This window comes from Lottia gigantea (genome assembly GCF_000327385.1).
Source record: "Lottia gigantea unplaced genomic scaffold LOTGIsca_60, whole genome shotgun sequence".
Classification (NCBI taxonomy): domain Eukaryota; kingdom Metazoa; phylum Mollusca; class Gastropoda; family Lottiidae; genus Lottia; species Lottia gigantea.
Window position 1 is genome coordinate 83,739 of NW_008710050.1, and position 20,720 is coordinate 104,458.

Sequence of the window (20,720 nt, forward strand, 5' to 3'; positions counted from 1 at the left end):
TTCATCTTCACATGTAAAGCTATTACAAACTTCATCTTCACAGTGTCAAGCTATTACAAACTTCATCTTCACAATGTCTAGCTATTACAAACTTCATCTTCACAATGTCAAGCTATTACAAACTTCATCTTCACAGTGTCAAGCTATTACAAACTTCATCTTCACAATGTCTAGCTATTACAAACTACATCTTCACTATGTCAAGCTATTACAAACTTCATCTTCACTATGTCATGCTATTACAAACTTCATCTTCACAATGTCAAGCTATTACAAACTTCATCTTCACAATGTCAAGCTATTACTAACTTCATCTTCACAATGTCAAGCTATTACAAACTACATCTTCACAGTGTCAAGCTATTACAAACTTCATCTTCACAATGTCAAGCTATTACAAACTACATCTTCACAATGTCATGCTATTACAAACTACATCTTCACAATTTCAAGCTATTACAAACTTCATCTTCACAATGTCAAGCTATTACAAACTACATCTTCACAGTGTCAAGCTATTACAAACTTTTTCAAAGTGCAGAACTAAATGAGCAATATCACACCTCAATGACTAACGTTGAAATGTTAAATGTAAACTAAACAAGTCTATCAAGTTTAAATGAAACAAAAATAAAATGACAGCTAAAAATGAAATACACAAAATATTGTAGTAGAATTAATACAGTAGAAACTTAATGTAACCATAAGAAAGCATCACGACTGAACGTAAGCCACCTATAGGTGATATATGACTTGTCTTGCCTAACCAGAGTCCATTCAAAACCCACCCACCTCGTACCATGAGACAGAAAAACTTCTTAACAGTTCAGAAAACATAAAGCACAGGCACTGCCATCATTGGAATATGAAGACTTGAAATGTTACAATATAAACACCGGTATAAAATGCTTTTTCAATTAGTAATATAATTATATAATATTTAAATGATATTTAGAAGTAAATAGAATATTAAATAAATAATAACACTATTATAGATATACTACCTTCTATAATTTTAGCAGCAAAATATATTTATAGCAGAGATTAAAGCAATGAGTAGTATATCTATAATAGTTTTATTATTGATTTAATCTGATTGTAATATGATATACCTGTAAATCAGCCTCTATTTCTTCAATTCTATTCTTCAATTCACCAATTATTTCAGCATTTTCTTCATCAACTGAAAGTAAATTAAAATCCTAGTTAAATTTATATCACATAGCCACAGTCTTAAAACTGGCTTAGTTTAGGTTCATTTCACAGGGACTGATCTTTTCTGGATTATCAGTACCCATTTACAGCTGAGTTGACTGGAATAATGAAGAAAGATGACTTATTCAGCACCAATTTACAGCTGGACTGGAATAATGAGGAAAGATGATTTATTCAGCACCAATTTACAGCTGAGTTGACTGGAATAATGAGGAAAGATGATTTATTCAGCACCAATTTACAGCTGAGTTGACTGGAATAATGAGGAAAGATGATTTATTCTGTACCAATTTACAGCTGAGTTGACTGGAATAATGATAAGAGATTCTGTTCCCATGAAGAGAGAGATTGACTGGAATACTTTAGAAAGACTTATTTAGAATCAACAGAGATTCCGAACCAATTTACAGCTGGGTTGGGTTGACTTCAATAATGGGGAAAGATGACTTATTCAAAACCATCACAAACTGACGAAGAATAGAACCTTCAACCACTGATCAACGAGTAAATTACCTCTAAATTTTAACACACAAACCAAATAACCTACAGCCTATTCTATAACAAGATATGATCAAAATATAATAATATGAGATAATAACGTATGATATGTTCAATAAAAACTAAGATAAATTCATTTATCTATTTGACATGAACATTGTCCTTTTTCTTCAACAAAATAATCACTTATTAATAATAATAATAATATCAATCCTTCAGGCAAAATAGAAATTCAAATCAAATTTAAAAATAAGTTAAAGAGGTTTTCTAACTTTTTATGTGTATTGGTGACATATTCTAAATATTAACAATAAATAATAGTGATATAGATTATAGATTTTTAACTACAACCAAACCTTCAGGCTAAATACTGAAATATTCAAATCAACTTTTATTAGATGTTAAACAGTGGTGTTTTCTGGAAACATTAGGTGAAAGCAGGGCCCATAAAATTGACCAGGGGGCTACAGGCTATTCTTTCACTATGATTATGAAAGTAGGGGGCCATGCTGGGTCCACCTCTTTTCTGGGGGGACCATGCCCCCCCTTACCTAACTTTTTACCCAAATAAATATGATATTGATCAGTTTTATGATGTTCCTATCACCAAAAGGTTTTTTAGTAGGCCTTCCGTTCTAGATCTGGATGTGGTAACTGGTATTAAATTACATGAACATCAGAGTGAAAATCAGAATGGTGTATGTAACATTTCCTGATAAACATCTTAATGTAACAAAATTATTTATTTAACAAATTTTTATTTTGATTAACTAATACATGGGCCTTATTTTCAAATCCAGAAAAAATAAAGGTGTCTTTTTGGTTAACAACATAAAATTTCAGTTATTTTTCTGTCTCTGTATTTATTCATTATTATTTTACAATGGTCTGTAGGCAACACAGTGTACAATTTCTTTTCTCAAATTTCTATCATAGCAACTTTTTCAGCCAAGAATTAGCCTATTTTAAATATGGTATAATAACTGGTTAGAATAGGGATGTTGATACATTGTTTTAACAATCAGACAACCACCTGTTAAGTCTGACCTCAATTTCTAATTGTTTTTTTTATAATAATTACATACAAGGTTATTAAATATATGTTCATGTACCGGTACTGAATTTTGTTTGACAAATAGAAGTCAACTATGAGAGTCATTTAACCAAGAGTTCAAGCACTTTTTATATCATAATAATATTTGCAATAAAAATCATGTTTTATTTTTTTGTTTAAAAGGATTATAAAGAGGTTTTATAAATTTTGTATGTGTATCGGGGATAATGTTATTTATATTTCTAAATGTAAAATTTGAAAACAGTGATAACAATAATGTTCATCTTATAAAGATATTTAACAGAAACCAAACTTCATTAATAATATTCTAACATAGTTTATAATAGATAGGTAAATATAGACCTAGGATACTGTGATATAACATCCAAAATACCTCATTAATACACTGTTATATTTCCTTTGAATCTAATCATTACATATACAATATCTCACTAACATATTCCATACAATACACTGGGCATCCTAACATAGGTCTGTCTAATATTTCCACACATCTCAAGTAATTTAATACAACATATCTACTCTGATATTAGTTTAAAAGTGTAAAATGTTGGCCAATAATTTTTTATGTTATCTGGTGGAGAAATACAATAATATAGAAAGTAAACACAAAGGTCATTACCTACCTACCTATATTTAGTAACATATAAGAAATTGTAGATAAAGTAGAAAACTTTATATAGAGAAACAACTATTTCCTTTCACCTATCAGTTTTAGTATCAATAGGTGTTATAAGATATTCTCTCCTATAGAAGCACTGGCCAAGGGTTTCTTTGTAATACACCTGTCCATGGCAGATTAGTTCCCTTTCCATCAACAGCTTCAAGCAATTGCATTAAATATTGTAATTATTTGTTTATTTTGTAAATCTCTCTAGAACTAATAATTCATGAGTACTTTTCAATACGAAAATTTCATCTAAATTGATTGTCTCTTGTTGAAAAACCTCATCTCGTAACCTTGACCAGTGCTTCTATAACTTCCAAACTGCCGAAAAGGCTTGAAGATTTCCTTACATAACTCCATTAAGACCATTTTCTATCGAAAACAAAAATGCAGCTCTCACATGTTCAAATATTTTTTTTCTGTTGATGAGAATTCTCAGTGAAAACCTGTTCAAATTTTAATCAACATTTAATCAAACCAAGCAAAACCACAGTTCTTTTTTAAATAAAGTCAGCTACTGGTACTGTTTACACCAGAATTTAACACAGGTGTCACCCCTTGCCTAAACAGACCTAATGATTGGTCGAAACTTAACTTAATATTATATACCATAATAAATATTTAAATGGTATTTCATTCAGTTATAGTCATGGACTACTGGATTTTATTCTATCAGCTGAACATTATTTATTTATTTTTTATTTAATGGGATTGTAAAGGAGATTTTCCAACTATTTTACATGTATCAGGGCCAGGGTTTGTATTTGGTTCAATCTAATTTTCTGTCAGATGTCTGTGGTCCCCATCATAAAAGAAATATCTAACTATAAACTATCTCACAAAGCTGTTAACCGTACGATATCTAAGGATCTTGTGAAAGCTTTGTTATAGTGGAATTCCAGGAACCACAGACTTCTGATTGAAAATTATAATGGTGTAAATTGATGCTATCAAAACAAAAGAAAATCTCTTTAAGAGTACTCCCTTTCTCTAAATTACAATAGTGCAAATTCATTCGATCAGTGTTTCCTGATACACACAAAGAAAACCTATTTATAATACCTGTAAGTCTATCATGTAAAGGTGTTGACCAATAATCTACCAAAATAACAAAACGTTTGCTTACCAGCTTGTTCTTCTGGACTAAAAGTCATGAGATCTGCCGTGGCGGACAAATTAGACTGGGACGTGGAAATCTTTTTACGGACAGCTGGCGATGGTCGTGGTGGAGCTGATACAGGAGGTCGGGGAGGTGCAGGTCTAGCAGGAGTTATCTTTCTACCTGGAGCCACGGGAGCTGGTCTTGCAGGCACTGGTCGAGGCTTTGATCCAGTTTTAGATGGTTTTTGGGGTCTACCTGGACGTGATTTTGATTTTTTCTTAAAAGATCCTCGATTGTTTGATTGCTCCCCCTCTTCCGTAACAAATGCATCATTTAAGTAGAAACTTGAACGTCCGAAATTTACAGATTTTGGTCTTGGTGGACGGTCTGGTTGACTCTGACTTTTAGAAATTGTTCGAGACTGCACGAAGTCTTCATGATTTAAAGATACACTTTTCTGAAATTTATTTTGTTTGACAGTATCTTGATTAAGATTAGACACAATGTTGCTTTTTGGAGGGAGGGGAGGGGGTCGTAAAGACGGAGGTGAAGGGTCTTTAGTAAAAGTTACAGAGGCTTCATTCAATAAGACCGTTTTTGAATCTAAGGGGACACTACTCTCATAGAATGACACTGAAAGTCTGGTAGTGGTTACGGGGACTTCAGAATCACTTTTGGATTCTTTTGGTCCTGTTTTTGCTTTACTGAGTTCACCAGCGATAATAAAATCTAGGGACTTGGAAGGATCAATTTTGGGAAACACTTTTTCGCCTGGAGGGAGAGCTGGCTTCAACAGTTTCGGGGCCACTGACGGTTTTGAAGGCAATGTCGGTTTGGGTTTTAAACACGGTTTCACAGCAAGTTTTGGTTTGGGTAAAGGCACTGGTTTTTGAGACGTATCAAGACTCTTTGATATAACTGAATCTGAACCTGAATCCTTTTCTAAAGAAGTTGATTGATGAGAGATTTCTGTGACAATTTCGTCATCCACATTGTCACCTTTTTCAGAAAAATTATCACAAACTAAGGATTCCTTTTCATCATCATGTTCACTTATTGCACAAGTTTCAGATGGTTCATTTGAATGTGATTCTGTTGGAATATCAGATGAGTCAGTTTTTTGGTTTATTTCACTTGGACTTTCAGAGATGGCCTCATCGACCTCCGCTATTCCAGTTTCTGGACCTAATTCACCAGGAAGCTCAGAATCAGAATGGTGTTCAGAACATGAGTTGATATCATCTTCTACATTGTCAGATGCCAGGTTATCTTCCCCCTGATCAGGCATTGGCCCTTCTTGAATGATTTCCACATAGTTTGACGGCACAAGTCCAATATTCCCGTCTTCATCCCGGGCCTGCAGCCAGTTATCTGTGTATCGCGTAAGAATTGTGATTGTGTCCCCTTCTTTAATACTTAAATCATACTCTGACTGAGCCGTGATTGAAAATTTCACTAGAGCTAAATCATTACACGATATTCCATCCTCACTCACTTCCTCTTCTGCTACAGTCTCTTCATTAGAATTATCTCCCTTAGAATGGTTATCCCCCTTGAAAGAGTTATCCCCCTTGGAAGACTCATCTTCTTCAGCAGTTTCACTTACAGGCACATTAGGATTGGACTTTGAACTCAATTTCTCAATGTTTTTATTCTGATCGTAAGTTTCCTGACTAGCAGTTACCTCCCCTTTACTGTATGCGTAGGGACAATCCACAATGATGTCAATATAACTAGTAGGAAAAATGCCGATTTTACCGTCAAGCTCTCCTTCCGTCCAATCAGGATCCACGTGTTGGATTAAAATAACAATATCATTTTTATTAATGGAGAGTTCTTGAGGAGACTGGGCTACGAAAGGATACAATACGCCAGCGTACGGCCTGATCTCTGCATCACCAGACCTTGTGTTTTCACTGGTGTAAGAATACAACGTAGCTGTTTCCTCAGGGTTGCTGTTTGCTTCCAGATAAGCATCAAGATATGCGTACACGTTGTCTTCTTGAGACATATGATAGGAGTCACTGATATCGAGAGAGGCTGACGTAGCTGTAATACTTCCTCGTGATTTCGGACTCTGATACGGTTCTGATGAATCCTGGCTTTGTGTTTGTTTTTGAGAAGAATCTTCATAGATTTGGTTTGATTTCGGGTTTTGATACGATTCTGTTGAGCCAGGACTTTGTGTTTGTTTTTGTGATGAATGAGAATACGAGGAAGAATTCATTGATTTAAAAGACGATTCATTCGAACCTTGATGAGAATAAAATTGCCCAGTTGTATTGCAAAGAGATTGTGTGGATTTTGGTGTAGCTTTACAGTTTTTGGGTAAATCAACGCAAACAGATGACACGAGTCCTGATTGCCCGTCTAATTCAGCTTCTATCCAATCATCATCCACGATTTCAATGACAGTTAAAACATCCCCTGCTCTGAAACCTAACTCATAATCTAATTGTGGTGTGACGTCAACCAAAGCAGTGGCTTTAAAAGGGACACGGATGGAATTATCTGATTTTGGTGACGCTTGAGAGTTGCCGTTAGTTAAAGCTGTAGAGTTGTTCTGTTGTTGTAAAGTTGGTAACGATTTGACAAATGTTTTGGGGAAAATGCCGGTGTTTTTTCCCACGCGTCCATTCCACCAATTATCATCCACAGCTTTTAATCCCAGGATTATTTCCCCTGAAAAAAAAACAAAAACAATTTTCTCACAAACAGTAAAATAAACTAAATTTTGCTGTGGAATATTTATTCTATTTCTACAAGACGTTATAAAAACCAAAATTTATTGCATCTTTGTCAGGGCTAATTCTAGTCTAGACTCTAGTGTAATAAATATTCTCTCAGATTGGTTTTTAGAATTGATTCTGAAATCAGACTCTAGTAGACTACTTTAAAGATTTATAGTTAAAAAGGAAATTTTATTGTAGGCTGATATTCTCTGGTAATTTATTTTATTTTCAACAATTCAAGGTTTATATTATGTTAATTGTAATGGATCTGATATAGACCATGTGAGAGGACTATGGTGTATCATGTACAATAAAGTTTGTATCCTTTCAGTAAATATTTTGAATAATAACAAATTTCTTGAGGATGATTAATCCAAAATGCTATATTGGGCGTGGAGAGATTTCATCTCTATTATTCAGTTACAGCTTATACTCAACACCTCCTTTTCAATTGAAAGATCAGTTCAGTTTGGTTTTTTTACTTTTTTTCCAACTTTATTTACAACATCCAAAACAGTTTACACACTGAGTATCATAAATATTTTGTACGAGGCCAAATATACTATTATAACAAATATATTATTATAACAAATAAACATAACATATTAATATATGAGTAAGGTCTGAGACTAAGTTCTCCAGATTTTTTTTCTTGACCTGTACACATGTATGGTAATGATATACAAGGTTGTGCGCACTTCCATTTTTCATGATTTGTTTGACAACAGTTCCGGATTCAAAAGAGATTTGTTCCTAAAATATATTCTCAGGTTGTTCCTCACCTTTTCTGAAATTCAAGTCACCATGTTCCGTTGATTGAAAACTTTCTGTAGCTAAAAATAGTTTCTGTCCATTAGACGTCTGAGGTACATCGATGACTTCTACGAAATTTACAGGAAAACTTCCTTTACGATGGTCTATTTCACCACATATCCAATTCTCATTTATTACATCAGTAACAAGAAGTACTTCCCCTGTTTTTAGATTTATCTCCCCTGATTCTGTTGTGTTAAAATCAAAAGTTGCTCTTACATACTGTCCTGGGCTCACTCTCATCTGAAGAAAAAAAAAAAAAAATATGAGTGTAAATGAAACAAAACATCTGAATATTCCCTGAAGTAATATAATTTAAGTATGAGTAACATTGTGTGATATGGCTTAATAACGGACGGTTTACTGGTTGCTAGGGTATATTTTGTATTATTATACAGCTATGCTTGAAAGGGTTAATAATCTTAGAAAAAATACTGCACACGGCCTTATACATGAAAAAATTTGCTTTTAAAATGACTGTCATATTGTCTTCATCTGATTTGATTGGTCTATCACTAAAATTGATCTGAGAGTACCAATGGCTCACACACAATTTTACCCTCTGTAACATAATAATAAAGCTGAAAAATAAGACCAAAGCTGAGCCAGTCTCTATAATAAGGTGAAAATATCCAGCAAACATACCGGTAGCTTTTAAATATTTTAAGCACATATTACTTGTAAAATCAATTTTATTAATGACGCTAAGTTTTCAGGTGAATTTTGAATTTCAGCTTGTAATCACTCAGATATAATCAATACAGAAACTGCACGCCTGAATAATAATCATTATGATTATATCAACTATAGTATATTAAACAATAAATATTAGGCTATCTTGATTTCAGATATTAAATCATAACCTCCGGCTATATTATAACATATATTATATTTCATATTGTAAACCATTTATTCTACAAGGTTTTAAACTATATACTACTATATATAATTATATCTGTTTACAGTTACATTCATAAAATATGAAACACAATTGACTATTGTCTGGGAAAAGTACAAAATTTTTGAATTTTTTCTATATTTTCTATGAGAATTGGAATGCCAGCCTCTATTAGTACTGTTGGTCTTAAAATTTCTCCAATTTGTCATTAAAAATATAATAAATTGTAAATTTATATTAAAAAGAAACAGATTTCTCTCAACTTGTAAAAAAATCGTAAGTATTGGTCAGTGCCTTTGTTTAATAGTAACTTGTTACCTTTAAATTGGTCGAATATTGTCCTCTGTAAAAAATTTGAATACATAATGTTTGGTTATGGTTATATTTTTATCATATCAAAGACAATCTAAGACTAACAGTACTATTTAGAGACTGACATTCAAATTATCATAGAATTAATAGAAATAACTTGTAACCTATCAACCACCCTAATCTCTACAATTAGTAAACACTGTTTTAACCCTGTACCAGTACCTTCTGTTAAATAGTAACTTGTAACCTTTCAACCACCCTAATCTCTACAATTAGTAAACACTGTTTTAACCCTGTGCCAGTACCTTCTGTTAAATAGTAACTTGTAACCTATCAACCACCCTAATCTCTACAATTAGTAAACACTGTTTTAACCCTGTACCAGTACCTTCTGTTATATAGTAACTTGTAACCTATCAACCACCCTAATCTCTACAATTAGTAAACACTGTTTTAACCCTGTACCAGTACCTTCTGTTAAATAGTAACTTGTTACCTTTCAACCACCCTAATCTCTACAATTAGTAAACACTGTTTTAACCCTGTACCAGTACCTTCTGTTAAATAGTAACTTGTAACCTATCAACCACCCTAATCTCTACTAACCCTGTGCCAGTACCTTTGGTTTAATAATAATCAGTAAATTTACCTCTAAAACATGAAACTCAGGCATGATTCACATACCCAAGTCTTATTGTCCTAAACACATTACATTGGTCACCATGACAAAATAAATTACAGATGAAATGAAATTATTAGCCTGAAGCTAAATCTAAAAATCTTCAGTCAACTGATATATTCATTATAATTAGTTATATCTTCATTTCTTTCATCAGAATATAAACCTTATTTAAAAGCCATGATTCACTATTTTTGGAGGTCAAAAACAAGAATAGTTCAGCTAATCTAATGGGTGTGGCACCAGACAGGGTATGCTTACTCTTCAAGACACCTGATACCACTTTCATTATGAAATACTTACTCACTTATAATTGATATACTTCATTAAATTTGTTGTGCCAAGCAGGGTATGCTTACTCTTCAAGGCACCTGATATCACTTTTCATTATGAAATACTTATCCACTTATGATTGATATACTTCATGTGAAAAGATAGTTGCTACAAATGTTTTGCCAATATGATGTTTGGATTTTGGGTTTTGTTAAGCAGTTGGGATTGTTAGTACTTGGTTTATTTATTCACATCTAGTTACCAGTATATAAATAATTACTTGTGTTTTAAAATAAAAAAAAACGACTTGCTCGCTTCAAGAATCTCAAATTTGAAAATGGTTAGTAACACACTCTGTCCCAGGTGACTATTTACATATATTCCCAAATAAAGCCCTAAAAATGGAAAAATTGTCCCTTTAAAATATTTTCAGCTTTGAATGAAAGCCTTTTTTAAATAATAAGTTAGAAAATCATTTTGAAATTAAAATGAGAAAATAAAATAGACTTTGTTAACTTGATATTTCCTGTCATTGAATAGTAACCAAACTAAAATGACTTGAAACTGAAGACTACAATACTTCCTATATTTATAACAATAACCTACTTAAGAATAAGATTACCAGTATATATCAATCTAATATCAGACTCTTTATATACACTTTATATTCCTGATAATAAACTACGGACGGACTGGGCGAATTTTCACGGTGAATCACTATAATGGATTGACTACTCCTTTCTTTAATTTCAGAGAGGTTTCAATTTACATACAGGAATCTTTATAAGGCATAATTTTTTTTATTTTTATATTCCTAGTTTATCATTCAAACCTTTCATCTTTAAAATATAATCTATACTTTTTTCAGGTGGAAACAGGTTGGTATATAAAGCTGACAGTACAATCTTGACCTAGGCTGGGATCAAAATATAAACATAAGCCCAAATTATGTCTTCAAAATTTGTTATTACAGAGGCCCATTCCTGGTCAAAATTTGTGTCTTTTTTGGGTTGAAATTTGTAGGAGAGAAATGCGTTTCTTTTCAAAATATTATATTTTTATCAACGCAAAGACATTCTAAGACTAACAGTACTATTTTGAGGCTGATATTCTAATTCTCATAAAAATAATGGATAACATTAAAAAAGAATTTTTACTTTGCTCAGACAAAGGACCTTCCTTGTAAGCTTAGCTGCCTAAAAAAGAACTTTGTCATGAATTGGCAATCATAAAATAATAAAAATCAATTAATCAAAATAATCAGAGAGGCATAATCAATAATAGTTTCATCATCACAACATGCCACATTTATAAAAAACATACTGTACACGATTAGAGGATTTATAAATTTATTTCATAGTTTTATTAATTATGAAAGTTTTGATGCAGGTAATTACAATGTAAGTCATAAGTCACTTTACAAGTAAGTTGCTCAGCAGATGGAGGTATGTTTCTATTCTATATTAACTTTGTCATGAATAAAGATATAACTATAGACTAATCACAAGAGTAAACAAAGCTTTATCTGCTCAGTTTATCATCAATATTCACTTTCATCTTATTATCAATGTGTCTTAATAACTTAAGGAATTTGAATGAGCTTATAAAGATATAATCAAACATTGTTCCTTCTTTCTGTAAGATCAACAGGGATGCACGTAAGAGGGGCTGACATGGAAAAGCGTCTAGTCGTTCGTATGGGACAATAAACCAGGGCCCCGTGTGCTGCAGACTGTCCATGTTAAAGACAATTGACAATCGAAATAGAGCAGCCTAATGCCACTGTCCTGGCAAAATTTCCCTCATTGCACACTGCATTGCGTCCTGTCCTAATGAATCCTGTGCTGGAAAGTAGGATGTAAAACTCCGTTCATTTCATTTTCTCTCAAGTGAGAATCAGACTTTATCAGCTTCAAACAGTTATTTCGAGACTGACTTTGCATTGATAAATATATAAAAATGAACACACATTCTCATTAAGGAAAATCCGAGTTAAGAAGAATATATGCGAAGATAGTAAAACTAAAAAATGAAACGTATTACGGAAATTTCGTTTTGTTTACAAAAATTCCACGACTTCACCACTATTGACAATTGAGTCAACAAATCGAAGGTGTACGAGGACTTGATAAAGACAACAGCTCGCCTAAAACAAATAAAATGTTTAAACTGTTCATTTAATTTACTTACAATGAAAAAATAGTAGTAGAAACTTTGTAATTATCACAAAGTCATCGGATTACACAAAATAAACTCGTAAACGACTCCATAACAGTTCAGAGCGCCGCCCTTTAGAAATATCATCCAGCCAACCACTTGTTAAAAACATGAAAACGTCTTCTAGTACGAAAGACTGGAAAATCAAATCTCGCTGAAAGGAATTTGTGGGTGAAGGGAGAGAAATCTTTTTAGAAGAACAGACTACAAATACATCGAGACGATATTTGTCTTCAAACAAGCTGAGAAATTTTAATATTTATATGTTATGAGATCTCCATTATATGTTATGAGATCTCTTTTATACTCCTTTATATGTTATGAGATCTCCATTATATGTTATGAGATCTCTTTTATACTCCTTTATATGTTATGAAATCTCCTTTGTATGTTATGTGATCCCCTTTGTATGTTATGAAATCTCCTTTGTATGTTATGTGATCCCCTTTGTATGTTATGAGATCTCCTTTGTATGATACTACAGTGGAGTTAATTGTACATTTCAGGTTTTAAACTAAAAGTTTAGATTGTATCATATATGTATACTTGAATAAAATACAACATTTATCACTATTCTAATTACTAATCAACACAGCTAAAAACTAATTACATCTTTCTTATAGTTTGGCTTGTTGACCGACTAACTCTTAGGGTGAGCACTTTTTGCTCTACTTAGCAACAGCTAAACTTGGTCTTGGTTACCTGTCTCCACTGTCTATCATATTAGTTCTAGATTTCGAAGTGTAAAGTGAATATTGCAATCCTCTTATAATATTGTTTTAGTTTGCTTTGTGTTTTATTTACTAGGCATATTATATTGTCTTTATAATACTTCTTCAGTATTTCAGGTATATGTTTATTTTATATTGCTTGCTTAGTATATGGTAGGGGGTGGGGTGGGGTGTTGTGGGGCTGTGTCAATAGGTGAATAGCTGATTGTCTGAGTGTGATTCTAAAGTCGGCCCGCACATAGATAGTATTTTATTATTGGTTAAGTAATAAGTATATATAATTATTGTAGGGTATTTGTGTATATATGTTATATAATTATATATGTATTCCCGAATTGTCTATATTTAGTAACAAACGTCAATCCTGTTGTTTACATTCAACCGAAAGTAGAGTTTCTTCTAGAATGTACTTGTTATACAAAGCCGTGCATGATACTTTGGCCAATCAACATTTGTTATGAAACGTGGTCCAATGGGAAAAGATGTCTCGCTTTGCACGTGCAGTGCGCAACCTCGATAGGTATAAAAGGACATACTTTGGCATTATCGTGGGCTGAAACTTGGTGAGTTTTGCTCTATAACCTCATTGTTCCGCTCTAGAAGTGAACCTGTTCTTCGTTAGGGTAAGGGACACATGGGAACGTTTATTTGTAAATATTTCGTAATGTCTTGTCAAATGTGTTCGTTTTGTAAATGTTTATGTGAATGTTAATATATTTAGTTTAAGCTTATTCCTAAGATTTCTCTCGGAAACCACTATCCAGCATCTTGACCTCCTTTGGAATTATGAATTGGTGCCATTGAGGTCATGAGATGTCAATCTAACATATTGAGGTGTACAATGGGGAGAAATGCCTTTATTACTTTAATTGCTGAAATATGGCCAGTGACGAATATCCAATATGGCGGACTGGCCAGTCAAAGACGAAGCCCTTACATGGCCAATTTGTCTCACTGGCACCAAAAATTTCATTCATAATTCCATAGGAAACCATCGGAAAAAATGGCCATTTATCAAAAATTGGCCATGTATAGGCTTCGTCATTGACTGGCCAGTGACAGAGTTAGGCATGAAAATAACATTATATTGGAATTTTAGAGACATTCACAGGTCTGAAGGCACTAGGTGATTGAGTTTGTGCCAATTCCATCCAAAAATCTTCCCCACCTCCATTACTGTGGACTGTGCAAAAATTGGCCATGTAGGGGCTTCGTCTTGGACTGGCCAGTAACACAGTTAAGCATGAAAATTCCATTATATTGCATTTTATGTTGATATTAACGTTCCTGATTGCACCATCATTATCTCAAGATGTGACATTCTATTGAAAAAATGTACTATGAGTCTATAAGAGATTCTATTGTATAGAAAATATCGTTTTTTGTCATCATATTGTAATTCATAATTCAATTCTTTCCTTTGTACACAGCCACTGGCCGGCCATAAAAATTACTTACAATATCTAATGGATATCTACGCAATTCCCGTCGTTATACACTAATATTTATATTATGCCGATCACTTAGTATTCGCTTAGGAAATTCATTGCGTAATCTTTCGACATCTTTCTCTACGTTAAAACCTCAAACCTCACAACTATAATTTTAAATAGAGGCTACTAATGAATCAAATAACTTTATAAATACATTGAAATTATAATCGTTTAATATTTTATATAAACCATCATGTGTCTTCCTACCCTCATCAGATAGTCGCTTTTACTTTTTAAAAAAAAAACTATCATTACTATATAAAATAAAATAAGAGTCAACAATTTCCAGTTCCTTATAATTTATAAGAACAGACCCACGTAAAACAGTTTATGCTAGTGATTGTATTACGAATGTAGTTCGTGCTATTTTTAGAAATCCCCTTTCTCCCTACTTTTTGGGATTTTTGTCAGCCTATTTTTGCCAAATTTTTGGTCTAGATTTGGAATTTGATGTCTGAACTTGCATTTTCTTTCAGATTTTGTGAGATGAGGAGCGATTTTCATGTGGAATTATAATTTTAGAAATAGTCGTTTTGTGTGCAGATAAAATGTAGTGGTCTACTTTCAGTTTTGCTGGCTCAAGATTTTCATGGTCATGAATATAACTATCTTAGATTTGTTTTCATTGATTTCCATATTCCATGATATACAATATTTATAAAATTTGTTCCATAACACTTGCAAAGTTTTGGGGTTTTTACTAAAAAGGACTGTATCGTCTACAAATAATAACCGACAGTTAATTGAATAATAATTTTCATCATTTAGTTTCCATTCTTATAATTAATACTAATCATAATCCAATTTTCTCTCACTAAAAATCTTGTGGTTTAAATCTATTTGGTGCGGATCATTAGATACCAGGCAGTGTTTATATTTTCTATCGATTCACCGTTTCTACCCATAAAATGAGTAAAAAAAACATCTCTTCCAACTTTTGAGATGGTATAATTACTGGAGATCCACTGGAACCAGGACATGTTTTACAGCTATAGTTGATACAATGAACTTTCTGACACTTACAGTCTTGTTGTGGCTGTTTTATATGTCGACCTTGAATATCAAAACATTCTTCTGAGTCACTCAACAATTGTCCGAATGTGACCATCTTTTTTCCAGCATGTGGATGACCAATGCATATTGTATCACAACCTAAAGCAAGCAAGGGTTTTGGATCCTTTAAATATTCTATAAATACTGTTTTAGGATGAGCATCAAATAACCAGACGCCATTAGGATATCCTTCTTTTAGAGACTCTATATCAGTTCTATTCACTTCACCGAAAAACAAACTAGTTTCAACATGTTTAAAATACAATCTAGTACCACAACCAATAACTTCACCATTCCACACTAGTCTACATTTCTTAACTTCATCTTGGTTTTTAACAACATATTCATCATCAAATTTTACCACATCACCTGGTATCACTCTACTATTACCATCATCCACGTCTATATGAACCTCTATAGAATTCAACTTTTGGTTGGAAATTGGTTGAAATTTAAAATAAGAGCTTTTTAAGTAACTGTAAGAACCTTTCGGGTATGAAATAAACATCATATCAATTCGTGAATCGTTTAGGTTTAGATCAGAAAAAAAAGGAGCATAATCATAAGCACTAGGTAGAGCTGTTTCTTTTACAATTTTATCATTTGTATCCATGATAACAATAATTGGCTGTTTATCTACATCCCAGTCTAGTTGATCTAAATACTCAGGTATTTGTAAGTTTCACTCCTTTACTAATCAATACATTCGACCGGCTGTAATCATCATAATGAAAGTCGACAGTACACTGTTTCACCTCATCGTCCGTTTTAACAACATGGTTATTTGTCATTATATAGTATTGGTTATCATCATTCTTTTCTACAAATCCAGACCCTGTTCTCGTTTCCATTTTCCACTTTCTTTCTTATCTATCACTAGTCTGACAACTCGACTACCTATCACTTTAATTTTATCTAAAATATCTATATTTCTCAGTTTGTTTGGTAATTGTTCTAAAGTTAGATCTTTAAAAGGAATGAAATCTCGATGTCCAGGATTCTTTTTACACTCAATCTCATCTAAATCTTGGCCTTCCTTTAATACATCACCTTCTCTTGCTACTTCTATTTTAAGATCAGATGTAAAGTCTTGTTGATCGTGATAACACCTAGCCATTCTGTTCAAGTTGTTTTACAATCAAGAAGAGAAACCTGAAATATGAAGAAGAGAAATTAAAACAGAAATATAAAACAAAGTATTCTGATATTCAAACAGTTATTCCCCTTGACTTGTTAACACAATTCTAATTTTACCTGTTTTGATGATTTTGAGATATAGACCAAGGAGACAGCCAGGGATTTGACGTGTCTGTGTAGATTGTTACCCGATTCTAGTCTAATCTCTAGAATATTTACCTTATTTCTATCTTTAAAATTAGTTCAGATTCTAGTCTAATCTCTAGAACACATACCTTATTTCTATCTTTTAAATTAGTTCAGATTCTAGTCGAATCTCTAGAATACTTACCTTATTTCTGTCTTTAAAATTAGTTCAGATTCTAGTCTAATCTCTAGAACACATACCTTATTTCTATCTTTAAAATCAGTTCAGATTCTAGTCGAATCTCTAGAACACTTACCTTATTTCTATCTTTAAAATCAGTTCAGATTCTAGTCTAATCTCTAAAACACTTACCTTATTTCTATCTTTAACATTAGTTCAGATTCTAGTCTAATCTCTAAAACACTTACCTTATTTCTATCTTTAACATTAGTTCAGTTTCTAGTCTAATCTCTAGAACACTTACCTTATTTCTATCTTTAACATTAGTTCAGATTCTAGTCTAATCTCTAAAACACTTACCTTATTTCTATCTTTAACATTAGTTCAGTTTCTAGTCGAATCTCTAGAACACTTACCTTATTTCTATCTTTAAAATCAGTTCAGATTCTAGTCTAATCTCTAGAACACTTACCTTATTTCTATCTTTAACATTAGTTCAGATTCTAGTCGAATCTCTAGAACACTTACCTTATTTCCATCTTTAAAATTAGTTCAGATTCTAGTCGAATCTCTAGAACACATACCTTATTTCTATCTTTAAAATCAGTTCAGATTCTAGTCGAAACTCTAGAACACTTACCTTATTTCTATCTTTAACATTAGTTCAGCTTCTAGTCAAATCTCTAGAACACTTACCTTATTTCTATCTTTAAAATTAGTTCAGATTCTAGTCTAATCTCTAGAACACTTACCTTATTTCTATCTTTAAAATTAGTTCAGATTCTAGTCGAATCTCTAGAACACTTACCTTATTTCTGTCTTTTAAATTAGTTCAGATTCTAGTCGAATCTCTAGAACACTTACCTTATTTCTATCTTTAAAATTAGTTCAGCTTCTAGTCTAATCTCTAAAACACTTACCTTATTTCTGTCTTTAAAATTAGTTCAGATTCTAGTCTAATCTCTAGAACACTTACCTTATTTCCATCTTTTAAATTAGTTCAGATTGTAGTCTAATCTCTAAAACACTTACCTTATTTCTGTCTTTAAAATTAGTTTAGATTGTAGTCTAATCTCTATAACACTTGGTGTAGTATTCCTCAAAAGACGGTTCGTCTTTTCCTGAGACTCTGGCATAATATAAAGAAAAAACGTAAATAGAAATCGAAAATGAAATTCGTAGTTCGAGGTATTTACAATCCCTTTAAGTTCTTGAGTCCACGTCAAAATACGTTGCCACGACAGCCCCGTTTACCCGAAACGTATCGCGCCGTAGGATTTCGAAATCCAAATTTTGTTAGGTAACCAAGACCAAGTTTAGCTGTTGCTAAGTAGAGCAGAAAAGTGCTCACCCTAAGAGTTAGTCAGTCAACAAGCCAAACTATAAGAAAGATGTAATTAGTTTTAAGCTGTGTTGATTAGTAATTAGAATAGTGATAAATGTTGTATTTTATTCAAGTATACATACATGATACAATCTAAACTTTTAGTTTAAAACCTGTATTGTAAAATTAACTCCGCTACATGTGTGCCAGCCTCTTTTCATTAATTCACACTCGACTCTGCTGGTGAATGAAATTTGTCCGCCCATGTTTTTTGAGGGGGCGGGGGTATATATTATTTATTTTTACTCATTCAAAAAGGGCGAACAATACACATCAGGATTTAATACATTTTCAAATTTAAATCAAAATCATTCCTACTCACAAACACACCTGTCCTGTTAAATAAATAGTCCATTGTTGATAATATTATATTTTCTATGTTCATATATTTTATATCAATATATCTTGATATTCAAAGAGTAGTTTATTTCATTCTTTAATCTTTCAAAACTAATATTCTGTTTCAGTTTTTAAAAATATATATAAGCTTTGACAATGGAGTCTTATCATATATCAACGCATGTTGTAACAAGGGACGTAACTCATATATATTACCGTAACTGTGTTCTACATTATTTGTACAGTATAACCTGTAAGACGACTATCCTTGCAATACAAAGGAGATCCCATAGCCCACCCCCTACCCTTCCCCCCAGTAAAAAACGCCACTGGACAGAGATCATATTTTTATTAGTGAGTTCATCAGTCCAATAAATTTAAACTCGAGATGTATATCAGGATAATGTTCAAATTTACAGACAAAAACTAATGATTCGGGTATTACTGGAACGTTACGGTAAAAACTACATATCAATACGCATTGGTAGAGTAGACAGAAAACGGGTACGGTAACCATAAAAACTCTTGATATCTCTGAAATACAGTCATTTATATTAATCACTACATAAAAGTAGTCTACTACTGAATTGGGGGAGTGGCCCATGGGAGGGGGAGAGAGGATCAATGTTTGTGGTTATAGAGGTACCCCCACACTATAACGATTACTGTTATAAGAACTGTTAACTGGCTCTAGCACTAATAGAGAATATTAGACCAAACAAATCTTATACATTAGTTAACATCTCTAGAGATAATATTAGACCAAACAAATCTTATACATTAGTTAACTTCTCTAGTGAGAATATTACACCAAACACATCTTATACATTAGTTAACTTCTCTAGTGAGAATATTACACCAAACAAATCTTATACATTAGTTAACTTCTCTAGTGAGAATATTACACCAAACACATCTTATACATTAGTTAACTTCTGTAGTGAGAATATTACACCAAACAAATATTATACATTAGTTAACTTCTCTAGTGAGAATATTACACCAAACACATCTTATACATTAGTTAACTTCTCTAGTGAGAATATTACATCAAACAAATCTTATACATTAGTTAACTTCTCTAGTGAGAATATTACACCAAATAAATCTTATACATTAGTTAACATCTCTAGTGAGAATATTACACCAAACAAATCTAATCAGTAGTGGTCCAACTACTTAGGCGAAGTGGCCAGGGTGGGGAAGGGGGTGGGTTGTAGTTCTTGCAATTCCACTCAAACTATGCGTTTTATGACGTCACGACTCTCAAAGGTTCTTATATATTAATGACACATTTTGCAATAATGACATCATAAACGCTTACTTTTAGTGGAATTGCAAGAGCCATAATGATGCAGTAAGTGTCTCTGATAATCATAATCTCTTTAATAACAAAACAGTAGCTATATATATTATATGTAAGTCTTGTTTAACGAAATGATTTACAAACAGAGTTAATCAATTTAACTAAGTTAAGCATGCCGAATTAAAAAAAAACTTTATCCTTATGGTTTACAAAAACTATGTACATGTACACTAAATAGTTGCCATTTTACTTCCTATTTGCCTGCTTAAAACTTTATTCTCGACTTAGAGAAAGTAAAATACTGTCAATTTGTAATTAAAAATTAGATACACATATTCACTTGAATCTGAATCCATCTATTTTTTTCACTAAAGATGTACATTGTAAAATAATTTCTCTAAATTGTAGACGAACTAAACGTCTAATATTCATATGATAGGTGATTATAGTAAGTTGCTGAACTGAACTGTATACGTCTAATATTCTTTC

The 20,720-nt window shown here is 32.4% G+C and overlaps 4 protein-coding genes across 4 annotated transcripts in view; 1 reads left to right on the top strand and 3 right to left on the bottom strand.

Annotated features, from left to right (window-relative positions):
• Positions 1-6,262: 6,262 nt before the first annotated feature.
• Positions 6,263-6,442, bottom strand: LOTGIDRAFT_60021 (hypothetical protein; the record flags this gene model as incomplete). Its single annotated transcript, XM_009064051.1, has 1 exon — positions 6,263-6,442. A coding segment is annotated over one exon (180 nt), but the record flags the coding sequence as incomplete, so codon positions are not given.
• Positions 6,443-6,874: 432 nt separating this feature from the next.
• LOTGIDRAFT_194465 (hypothetical protein) lies at positions 6,875-12,527 on the bottom strand (the record flags this gene model as incomplete). The annotated part of the gene is made up of 3 exons (XM_009064064.1): positions 12,455-12,527; positions 8,072-8,345; positions 6,875-7,239 (listed from the first exon to the last, which is right to left on the bottom strand). Coding segments are annotated over exons 2-3 (639 nt in total), but the record flags the coding sequence as incomplete, so codon positions are not given.
• Positions 12,528-15,585: 3,058 nt separating this feature from the next.
• Positions 15,586-16,371, bottom strand: LOTGIDRAFT_166640 (hypothetical protein; the record flags this gene model as incomplete). Its single annotated transcript, XM_009064065.1, has 1 exon — positions 15,586-16,371. The coding sequence occupies one exon, from the start codon at positions 16,369-16,371 to the stop codon at positions 15,586-15,588; it is 786 nt and encodes a 261-aa protein (XP_009062313.1).
• Positions 16,372-19,717: 3,346 nt separating this feature from the next.
• LOTGIDRAFT_128169 (hypothetical protein) overlaps positions 19,718-20,720 on the top strand; it is a gene marked incomplete at both ends in the record, with an annotated part of 2,261 nt that continues 1,258 nt past the window's right edge. The window contains one exon of the mRNA XM_009064066.1: positions 19,718-20,057. Within this exon, the coding sequence (XP_009062314.1) occupies positions 19,718-20,057 (340 nt within the window). The remainder of the gene's footprint in view (positions 20,058-20,720) is intronic.